Source organism: Theropithecus gelada, chromosome 2 (assembly GCF_003255815.1).
Source record: "Theropithecus gelada isolate Dixy chromosome 2, Tgel_1.0, whole genome shotgun sequence".
NCBI lineage: Eukaryota > Metazoa > Chordata > Mammalia > Primates > Cercopithecidae > Theropithecus > Theropithecus gelada.
The window spans coordinates 189,111,232-189,123,101 of NC_037669.1; the positions used below are offsets into that span (position 1 = coordinate 189,111,232).

The 11,870-nt window shown below is 39.2% G+C and overlaps 1 protein-coding gene across 1 annotated transcript; it reads left to right on the plus strand.

The window, feature by feature from the left end:
• Positions 1 to 5,981: 5,981 nt before the first annotated feature.
• LOC112618991 (60S ribosomal protein L36a-like) lies at positions 5,982 to 6,400 on the plus strand. The gene has a single exon (XM_025376707.1). The coding sequence runs from the start codon at positions 6,010 to 6,012 to the stop codon at positions 6,328 to 6,330; it is 321 nt and encodes a 106-aa protein (XP_025232492.1). The 5' UTR covers positions 5,982 to 6,009; the 3' UTR covers positions 6,331 to 6,400.
• The last annotated feature ends 5,470 nt before the right edge of the window (positions 6,401 to 11,870 follow it).

The window sequence follows — 11,870 nt, forward strand, 5'->3', positions numbered from 1 at the left end:
CACCTACCTGCCTCATTACCCCTCTCCCTTATATCTTTTTACTTGTTTATCTCATTTTTATTGCCTACATAATGCCAACAAGCCAAGTTGGCAGATGATTCAGGCTGTGATACAGAAGAAGGGATAAATACAATTTCACAGAGCTACAAGGTTGGATATAAACTTGGGGCTCACTGTTTTTTGGCTCAGAAAACTCTTATGTATCCTTCAAAACTCAGTTAAAGTGTTTCACGAGAAGCCTTCTCTTAATCTTCATAGCATTTTCAGTATTTTTTATTCATGTCTGCCATTTATTTATATATCTGTCTCTCTATAAAGGCAGTGCTATAGACTGAATGTGTTCCCCCAAAATTCATACATTGAAACCTGATTCCCAACATAATAGTGTTTGGATGTGGAGACTATGAGAAATGATTAGGTCATGAGGGCAAAGCAGTTATAAATAGAATTACAGCCATTATAAAAGAGATCCCAGAAAGCTTCTTGCCTCTTCTGCCATGTGAAATTACAGCCACAAGACTGCTTTCTATGAACAGAGAAGTGGGTACTCAATAGACACCAAATCTACCAGCAGCCTTGATTTTGGACTTCCCAATCTTCAGAACTATGATAAATAAATTTCTGTTGTTTTTAAGTCACCGAGTTTGTGGTATTCTGTTATAGAATCCTGAATAGGCTAAGACAGATGGAGTATTCCCATCACATAGCATTGTGCCCAGCATCTAGCAGGCATAGAGTAATTATATTATGAATTCATTAGTGAAGCAGTCAATGAGTGATTAAATGAATGAAGTCTGAAAATATTCCTGAACCTTTCAATTCAATTTATTCACTCTTCATTATACCCCAGGAGCAAATAAAAATCAACTTTGAATAGCCATGCTTGTTCTACATTGGGTAGTATTATCAACACTGTCAGTGTTTCCCATCAACCTGCTTTATTCTTGCTCTTTTCTCCCCAAATCTCCAAGTTGGAGGAAAAAAAGGTCTCCACTCCTGGCTTCTTAGACTTTGGCCTTTTTAAGTCTTACTTTCTTCTCCCTCTGGTCTTGGATTTCCCATCTCCTGAAACACCCACCTTCCCACCACCACCACCAGCAGCACACACACAATCCTCATTAATAATCTCCTTGCTTGGCTCCATAGACCTCCATGAGCTGAGCTAGTATCCTGACTTGGTCAAGGAAAGAAGGAGTGCTTTAGAAAAAGAAATAAATGAATGATAAATATTCTATTGATTTTTATTTTCCAGTTTCAAGCTCTGAATGTAGCTGAATGTTACTGTTTGATCTTTTTGCCCACTTCTTTTGATTTCCTCCCAATTATTTCTTCTTTTAAGCAGGGAACTTAAAATACTCCATTTCTTAGTTTTCTCCCTGAACAGAGGGCACTGCCCCCTTCAGTGAGATGTTAGCTTCCATGGCTAAATATAGCAATCACCTATCAAGAATTTTCCCAGAATATGAAGAGACACTCTACCTTTCTAATAATGGATGTGGTTTTTCTCACTGAACATAAGTATGTTCAAGAAACACATTTAAAAAGATGATGTATTCTTGCAGGATACATTATTGTGCATTTGTAAACTCTATTTTCACATTGATGCACATGCCAAATCACTTGCTATTATTACATTCAGCACTATTTGCTCTGGATCATAGTGCCAAAAGACTAATGTCTTGTAAGTACAGAAAGCAGACACTTCGGGGCGGCACAGATGGAGGTGGGAGAATTGCCAACAGAAATGGTGCCTTTTCTCCACTTGGATTTTTTTGTTGTTGTTTTTCAATTGTTTAAAGCATGGAGATCATGCAACAAGTATGACTTAGGCCCTGAAGGGAGACCCACTGGAATCTGAATGCAACTAAGCTGGAAGGCATGAGAGAAAGAAAAAAAGAAACAGGATAGTTCATCCATCTCAATGATAAACTGAAAATCAGAATCAAGAAAGCAACACTGAGAAAATGAAGTAAGCGCACGAAATCGACTTAAATCACTTTGTGGATTATATATTGAATAAGATTAAAATGTCACCATTTTATTGTTATAATGATGATAAAATAGTAAAACTGCCAAGAGAAGAGAATGGCTTGTCTTTGTGTGGCATCGAAGAATTTATCAAAAAGGCAGCATGATAATTTAGGAAATCAAACTTCTTTCTTAAGCTGAAGGTAGCTCCTAAAATCCATTATATGTTACACAACTAGTTTACATTTATGTTCATTTATATTATGAATTCCAAAGATTGAATTTAACAAAACAAACATCCTAAATTTTGCCTAACATTATGCCTGGTACTTTACATCTACTGTATTATTAAATCCCCATAACAACAATGACAAGGAACTGAGGCTCCAAGGTCTATTATTTGCTCAAAATATTCAGCAAGTGAGGAGTAGGGTCAAAAATGCAACTGAACACTTACAGAATTTAAAATCTTGACCTTTGTACATGCCTCAAGGACATATACTTGGTAGGTAAGCCATCTTCCACCACTAGTGTTTATATAAACTTGCGCTACAGGAACCCAAAAGAGAGAAAGTGCATTATTTTCCCTGCCAGGGAAGGAGCAGGGAACATTGAAAAGCCTTTTCCATGAAGCAGAGAAAGCCATTTCTGACGGAGGTTTCAGCATTAAAAGCCTCAGTGAAGAGAATGTAGGGTGATTTGGGGAAAAGTAAACAGTTTGGTGTTCCTGCACTGGAAGAAGATGAGAAGATTGGCTAGATGTGGATTGAGGAGGAAGCCTTAACACTCCTGGGATTTCAGTTGAACAGAGAGTTTACCAAATCTGAAGTTTTGACTGTTTTCATGTTTATCTGTCATGTCAGATTTAGCTCCTTGCCTGCAAAGACTGAATCTTGCATGAGTTTTCCACCAGACCTTCCCTTCCCAGTGCAGCTCCTTTAAGGGTTCAGTCTTGGCTTTCCAAGCTGTTGAGACTGCAAAAAAAGAAATATGGACCACATGCAAATTTAGCTCTTCATCTTTTGACTCCACTCACTAAGCAATTTGCTCCTAGATTCTCTCTCTTTACTTAGCCACCAGGTTTGTGTCTGACTTGTGTTAACGACCTGACTTCCCTAGTCAGCATGATACCAGATTCAACTTCCAGCTGTGCTTTTTATCTCTCTTCCTTAATTCCATGTGTTTTTAAACAACCTTCAGGATAACAGCCCTTCCAGCTCTACCTCTCCTGGCACCTCTGCTCCCACAGAAATCCTGTTGGCTCACCTCTTGCAACTGCTCTGCCCTGGAGGTGAAGTCAAGAGAGAGCTTGGCACAAAGCCTGGTAAGTGATATGTACAGTTTATTAACCACTTACTCTATATACTATGCCCTTTGTCTATACAGTTGAACCTTGGTGTCTATGGGGTATTGGCTGCAGGGCCTCCTTTGGATACCAAAATCCACAGATGCTCAACTCCCTGATATAAAATGGTATAGTATTTGCATTTAACCTATGTACACTTACTTTATTATCTTTCGATTACTTATACTACCTAATACAATGTAAATAGTTGTCCTACTGCATTGTTTAGGGAATAATAATAAGAAAAAAATTCAATGTTCACTGCATGTTCAGGACAAATGCAATTTTTTTTTGAAATATTTTTTATCCACAGTTGGTTAAATCTATGGATGTAGAACCCATAGATATGGAGGGCTGACTGCATTATTGTCAAGTTTGTAAATGATTATTCCTAAGTTCACAAGGTTAAATAAATCAAGTAAACAGAGCTTTAAAAAGTGGTTGAATTTAACATGTGGCTGGATTCAGTAAACATTGATGGACTGAATTTCAACACTTCTCTCTCATTGCAATTTTGAATTTAAGGTTTTATTTTATTTTCCTGTTTAGCTTTTCATATGTTACTACTACAATAAACATGAAAAATAGTTTTAATTTGAATGCTCATAAAATTGTGCCAAGAAATAAAAAATCTACTGAATGTCTATGCCCAAGAGAACTAAAGTAGGATAAATACTACCTAGTAAACCCTTATTATCCTCGATAATATGCTAAGATTTGGATCAGTTTATCAAAGCACTGGGGTGAATATTTAAATGAACAGTTGTAAAATTTTATATCACAAAAGGACATCAACATTTCCATAACCGTTTAGCTCTTGACATTGTTAATTGATCTCAGTTAAGTCAGCAGTTCTGGATAATACTTGTTGACATTTGAGAAATTGTATAGTGCATATTAGAAATGACTATTTGGTAAAAAGCTAAGCACTCTGCAATGCTAATTTGATCAATCTTTGAAATCTAAAAATGAGCTTAACTTGTATTTTCAACTCAGCCAACAAAAGGTAGTTATGATTAGCAGCACTGGTATTGCCAGCTCAGCCTAAAAGAGATTTCACCACTGCAGCCCCAGATCCCACCTTTCCCATGCTTATCCTCTCTCCTACCTCCTACTGAGATCCTCCCATTGTTCCCCCAGATACAGCAAGCTGTGCTATGCCTCTGTGTTCATCCATGCTGCTCTCCCGAGTTGGAAAAACATCGCACCCCCTTCTCTTTCTGCTTCACTCAAACTTCAGTGCAAATGTAAGCTCCTCTAGGAAGCTTTCTCATATCCTCTATATGATTTGATGCTCTCACCCTGGGGTCTCAAAGAACCTTGAACATTTCTTGAGCATGATAACTTAAACTGCTGGAGAGCCTTTGCCCCCCTACCCTTTTAGGCTTTAAGCTTTGTGAGAGAAGCACGCATAATTGTATGAGCAGTGCACCACACCACACAGTCAATAAATACAGTAGTTCCAGTAGTTCCCCCCTTACACATGGTTTCAGTTTCCAGGGTTTTAGTTGCCCACAGTCAACCAGGGTCCAAAAATATTAAATGGAAAATTCTAGAAATAAACAATTCATAAGTTTTAAATTGCACCCAGCTCTGAGTAGTGTGATGAAATCTTCTACTGTCCCACTCCATCCTGCCCAGAACATGAATCATCCCTTTGGTCAGCATATCCACGCTGTATACACTACCTGCTCGTTAATCACTTAGTAGTCATCTCTGTTTTCAAATCAAAAAGACATACCATATATAGGGTTGAGGACTATCTGCAGTTTCAGGCACCTACTGGGGGTCTTGGACCATATCCCTCACAGATAAAGGGGGACTATTACATTAGTTAGAGTCAGGAAAGGGTGAGAATTTGTCTTGAAGGAAAATCAAGGCTCAGAACAGGTATGTGACTTGCCCTGCATCACAAAGCTGGTAAATGGCAGAGTCCCTGGAGAATCCATTACTCTTGCATTCCAGGGCCAGGTCCTATCAACTATTCACTTCTCTCGCTGTTGTCAGTTGGGGGCTCTGGGTATTTTTAAAAGAGTAGTGTCATAAATACACACACACACACACACACACACACATATTTGATGAATTTCTTAAAGAATTTTAAATAGAAACACTTAAACCTAGAAGTGAGTTTATTACTTTGATGAACACTTACTTAGACAACTACATAAATACACTAATTCCCAAATCACTAAGAATATTATAACAATCAAGTGAAGAATTAAGAAGTAACTACTTCCAAAAATAGGACGACTTCTTATATTTAAACCAGGGAGAAAGGTGAGCCTGTGATCCAAAGGAATATAATCAAAAGGAAGATAAGAGAGTTTCTTTTTTTTTTTCATCCAAGCCAATATATTATTTATCAAAATAAAATAAATCATTCAGGATGGTTACTACTTTTCTAGGGCCACTTTGCCAAAAGCAAGACAATTATTAATGATATATACACAAAATCACAAGTGTTTAGAAAAATCACTGTGGTAGATCATTCTGAGCCTTTATTCATCACGAATTACAATGGCACTTGTTATTTGAGGAAAGGCTGGCTTTCCAGTTGCTCAGATAAATCTATTACATATAAGAGATTGGGTAAATTGTGAGATAGTAACTGTAGACGAATGAGTTAGGTTGTACATGGTCAATCATTTAAATGCCTCCAGCTTTCTTCCCGTGCCGTTATCGCTCTCGCAAGCATGGTTAACGTCCCTAAAACCCGCCGGACTTTCTGTAAGAAGTGTGGCAAGCACCAACCCCACAAAGTGACACAGTACAAGAAGGGCAAGGATTCTCTGTATGCCCAGGGAAAGCGGCGTTATGAGAGGAAGCAGAGTGGATATGGTGGGCAAACTAAGCCGATTTTCCGGAAAAAGTCTAAAACTACAAAGAAGATTGTGCTAAGGCTTGAGTGCGTTGAGCCCAACTGCAGATCTAAGAGAATGCTGGCTATTAAAAGATGCAAGCATTTTGAACTGGGAGAAGATAAGAAGAGAAAGGGCCAAGTGATCCAGTTCTAAGTGTCACCTTTTATTATGAAGACAATAAAATCTTGAGTTTATGTTCAAAAAAAAAAAAAAAAAAAAAAAACCTCCAAATAACACTCTCAAAGTTTCACAGTATTGCCTTCACAGAGTTAAGCTGGCTGCCAAAGTGACCCCCAGAAACTCTTTATCCAGTTCTTGCCTGCTGTACTCTCCAGTCTGTCCTCACAGGACCATGCTTGGTGCCCAGGATCAGTTTCCACTTCCCTGACTCTAGGACATTGCTCACCTCTGGAATGCACCCATTCACAAACCATCTTTGTGGTTTTGTTTTTGTTTTTTCAAAATTTTTCATAGCCACAAAAGTATCTCAAATACCACATTACAGAAATAAAACAAAAAACACTTTCTGGTTTTATAAAATCCTTTTTACTCTTTGAAGAGTGTGGTTTGGGGAAAAAAACAAAAACAAAAACGCTCTACCATGGACTATTTGTTGAATGAGTCATCCCTTCTAATTATTTATATTCTTAATCACCCCACAGTGAGCTTTTGGAGGGAGGTGGCCCTGTCATCTCCGGGTCTTTCTCAAAAGTGAGAATCCTTCAGCAAATGTGTCAAATGACTGTCAACAATCCTGCTCAGGTTCAAGATGATGCAAATTATCTATGTGATTTTCCTGTTCTAGATGAAACTGCTAGGGATATTCCAAAGCTGCGGAGGCCTACTCGGAACCCTTTGGTAGAAAACGTCTGAAAGGCTACATGGCTGGAAATGGGAAACATGCCTAATGCTCCCTGTAGCACCTGGGGCTGGCTCACCATATCCCTGCTGACTCCCAGTTCTCTGAGTCAACCGCACATGAAAGTGGAGCTTTGATCCCAGCATCTTCAAAATCCTCCAATTGGAAAAGAGTCTGTTCTCTCTAGTAGATAAAAGTGAAATTGCACCTCTGTGAAATGTGTTTGCAGCCAGGAGCAGGGCTCTGCAGGAGTCAGCCCTGGGACAGACTCAAATCTCTCTCAATCAGTAGCTACATTTAAACTTTCCATTCCAAAGTGTCTGAAACGGAGCTGACCAAAGCAGCCCAGAAACCTAACCCCTGCAACTTGGGTCACACAATGTGTCTTTCAGCCACTGACATCATTTCTCATTATGGGCAAGTAAGGAAAAGGCCCAGTTTTCCGTGGATGAAGATACATGACTCTTACCAAAGGAGCCCGGCTCCAGCTCATGAAACAAGTATACTTAGCACAATGTAGGCCACTACTCACCTTAAGCTCTGGACTGAATCCCTGCCCCTGGCCTTGTCTGCCAATACTGTGGATGTGCAGTTTTCCATAAGGTAAGTAGATCGTTAGCAAGGTTAATGACCCATCCACTGTCTAAAATGCTGCCTGACACATAGTAGGCATGCAGCAAATATTTGTTGGACAATCTACGGAATAGAAATTAATTAAAATTTGATGGATTTAGATTTTAACAGCTCTTGATCTCAGAAGAAAAGCACTCTGTAAATAAGGATCCAGCGCTATTAGCATTGATTGGCTGTTATTCAACTCCATATTGGGAGTTTTATAAACTTGTAAATACAGTCTGTACACTTAGAGGCCCAGAGGAGCTGTAGAGACTGCATTTACATCCCATGGAAATGACTTTTTAAATAATAATAATGGTGATGATAATAATAACCCTTTTTATGTGTGGGGTTCTTTTTAGTTTGCAACACGCTTTCACATCCATTATCACATTAACTCTTCCCAACCCTGTGAAGATGTCATTACCTGCTGGTTAAAAAAAAAGGACTTAGAAAAGTGGCATGACTTGTCTAAAGTCACACAGCTAGTAAGAAATAGAACCGTATCTCAAATTTAACTTTTCCCACACCAAAAAAAAAAAAACAAAAAAAAAAACCCAGGTAGCACTTTTTTCTACTACATGGATCTACCTTTGAATGGATTTATTTTTAAAGAAGGAGAATTCAGCCAAGATCATTTACTCTTTGATTAGACAAGTCTCTATAATAACTTCGCAAAAGGTGTCTTACTTCTAAATGAATTCTTACTAAACTTGCTTCAGGATGAGTATGATGTTACTCTAAAATCAGAGTTTGTGTTAGAAAGGACCTCAAATCTCATCCATTCTTTGTTTGTTCAGATATTTATTAAATTTGTACTTTGTGAGGCCCACACTGCTGGAGAAGACACAGGACACAGAGATGTGTCTGTCATCGAGAATCCATTAGATAATGACACGGAACAAGTAACAAATGATTACAATATGAGGCAGAAATTGTTAAGCATCATCCACAAGTCAAACAGGTGACTGGCAGGTGAGGAAGAAACACTAGCTTCCAGCAGAGGAGTTCAAAGAATGCTTCATGGCATTTGTGCTGGCCTAGAAACAAGAAGAATTGGAATAGTGAAGCTAAATAAGGGAAGAGAGAGTTACAGAAGCAAAAGCAGCATGCGGTTGCCTCACGGGCGATAGAGGAACTGGGTTCTTAGAGTAGAGAGAGGAGTGGTGTTGGGGAAGGTCAGAGCCAGAAGACAGAGGGCCTTGAATGCCAGGTTCATTTACAGATGGGGAAACGGGGGCCCAGGGAGGGAAGTGACTCCCTCTTTTGTCTTTCTTTCTTATACATTTTAAAAATTGCATCTGCTAGTGTCTTCTCAGCTAACAAGGAAAACTAGCGTCTTGAGCAACAGAAGCTAATACATGATCTGGCTATTTTCTGTCCAAGTACAATACTGTCAAATGTAAAAAAAAAAATGCTATTCACTTAGGTCCACACTAGGGTCACCAGTGTGTTTGCTTGGGGAACGCCATTAAGCAAGCCATCTCTGAAACTAGTGAAGTAGTGAGCTGGAGTAGAAATAACAAGGGGACTAGCGGGGTGGGTAGTTAGGAAGTTAGGAGACATGGTCTGTCCCTTTTGTCATTGGACAATAGTTTGCTCTGTAATGTTGGTCGGTAGTGTCCCTTTTCTCTTAACTTTTTTGGAAGAGAATAACACATCTCAGTATTATTCTTCCTCAGCATGTTCTATATAATATTTCCAGTGTTATACTTGCTTAGCATATACTAACAGATTTGTTGTGACTTAATGGATGTGAAGTTGTCTATAAATTATAAATTGCTAAACAAACTAGAGGGTCCTCGTATAATCATTATCATCTTGTTATTCGTAGGTTCAGCATTAATCACAAAACAAACCTCACAGGTCATTATTTCCAAGCCTCTTGATTTCTAGGTGAGGAAACAGGTCTAGAGAGGGTAAAATGACATGCTCAAGGTCACACTACAAATTAATATTGAGGTTGAAACTAGAACCATGACTCTTTAACACCCAGCCCTGTAGTCACTCTACCAGAACCAGAGGCTGTACTGTCATGAAACCTTGCGAACAAGGCCTATGTGGGACTATAAGTCTTTTTAAAATGATATTTTATGTCTTGATTTAGAATATGGTAAAGTAAGTGCTTTGCACCATTCCCACTTAAATAAATAAAAAAAAAAAAAAAAAAAAAAAGGAGTCATGCAGGTCAAATGATTTGGCTAACTTCTAACAAAGAAACATGCATAAGAAGGAAATAGCAGAAAGTCAGCTTCTCCGTCCCTGGAGGTCAGTCTGCCCAATGAGACAGCATTGCCAGATTCCTAAAAACCACCGCATATTGTTTTCCAAATCACCATGGCTGTCCTCCTCAGAACCCTATATAATACAGATCCAAAGGTCCTGACTTAAACGTTTTATTTGAAGAATTCCATGACTCCACTTGCAGTCACTGAAGTCAGGCAGAAGTAGGATCGGCAATTCCACGCGGCTCAGTTGCCTTCTCACCTGCTCTGCTCCGATGGCCTCGACATCGCCTCATTTCCTAGAGACTCTGACAGAACAATCACTCCTGCTTAGCTTTGCTTTCTTTCCGCTAACATATCACATGCAATTTTACTCCTTGAAATAGAATATGCACTTTAGTAGAAACTCAAACTTTCTTGTCTAAAACCTTTTGGGGCCATATGCGTTTCAACAATTTATACTTATTTGTATTTTAGAAAGACAGTTCAGTGTTTGTCTTACTATATTAAAAACACCCCAGCAGGATCTGGGGCAGGAACCTATCATTGAAAACTTTCGTGTTTCTTCAGAAAACATGTGAATATTATTAATAAGTGGGCTAACAGTATAAACAACTTCATATAAGGACAGGACACGTTTTGCAACCAAGAGCATTTGCTACACATTTACAGAAAAACTCATATTTCAGAGCATTTTGGACTTCAGAATTACATGTAAGGGATTGTACATCTATACAACTACTCAATTTGTATAACTACTCAATCTAATCAACTATCATTGGTGACTCCATTTGTCCCTCTAAGAGAGTCATCAATGTTAGTTGACTTGTACTGAGTTGATTTTTCCCATGGACCTTTATGTTTTCATAATGAAACACCCCAGAAAATAAAATAGACAAAAGGTGTCATTAATTACAAAAAATTAGCCAGTCATCATGGTGCGTGCCTGTGGTCTCAGGTACTCAGGAGGCTGAGGTGGGACGATCAGTTGTGCTTGGTAGGTGGAGGTTGCAGTGAGCCAAGATCATGCCACTGCACTCCAACTTGGGTGACAGAGTGAGACCCCATCTCAAAAAAAAAAAAAAAAAAAAAAAGAGTGTTGCATGTTCTCACTCATAAGTGGGAGTTGAACAATGAGAACACATGGATACAGGGAGGGGAACATCACACACCAGGGCCTGTTGGGGGTGGGAGGCAAGGGGAGGGAGAACATCAGGACAAATAACTAATGCACGCAGGGCTTAAACCCTAGATGACAGGTTGATAGGTTCAGCAAGCCACCATGGCACGTGTATATCTATGTAAGAAACCTGCACATTCTGCACATGTATCCCAGAACTTAAAGTGAAATTTTTAAAAAAATCATTATTGATACGTATTCTTGCATCCTCTTCCTTTCAAAAGCAGTGTCTTTGTTGCTGGCAGTGAGAGAAAGTACCTGCCTCCATTTAAATCATCAATGTGACCAAGGACAGAGGATGCAGGCTAGTCTGAAACGGTCATCGCTATGGACTGAATTGTGTATCCCACCCAAAGTCATATGTTGAGGCCCTAACCACTGATTTGACTGTATTTGGACATAGGCCTATAAGGTGGTAATTTAGGTTTAGGTAATGAGGTCACGAAGGTGGGTTCCTGATCTGATGATATTAGTGTCCTTATAAGAAGAGATACCAGAGTGTACTTGTGTGTGTGCATGCATGCGCTCTCCCTCCCCCTCTCCCTCCCACACACCATACAAAGTCACATTTTGCCATCTGCAAGTCAGGAAGAAAGCCTTCAGCAGGCACCAGCAAGCACCTTGCTCTTGGACTTTGCAGCCTCCAGAACTGTGGGAAATAAATTTCTGTTGTTTAAACCACATTTGTCATCGAGAATCCATTAGATAATGACACGGAACAGGTAAGTCTGTGGTATTCTGTTACAGCAGCCTGAACTGACTAATATAATTGTTGTTAGAATTCTGTTTCTCGGACTGGCTATATTCCCATGCC

Excerpts from the sequence above, each read along its gene's own strand:
- LOC112618991 (XM_025376707.1), top strand. The coding sequence starts at position 6,010 with ATGGTTAACGTCCCTAAAACCCGCCGGACTTTCTGTAAGAAGTGTGGC.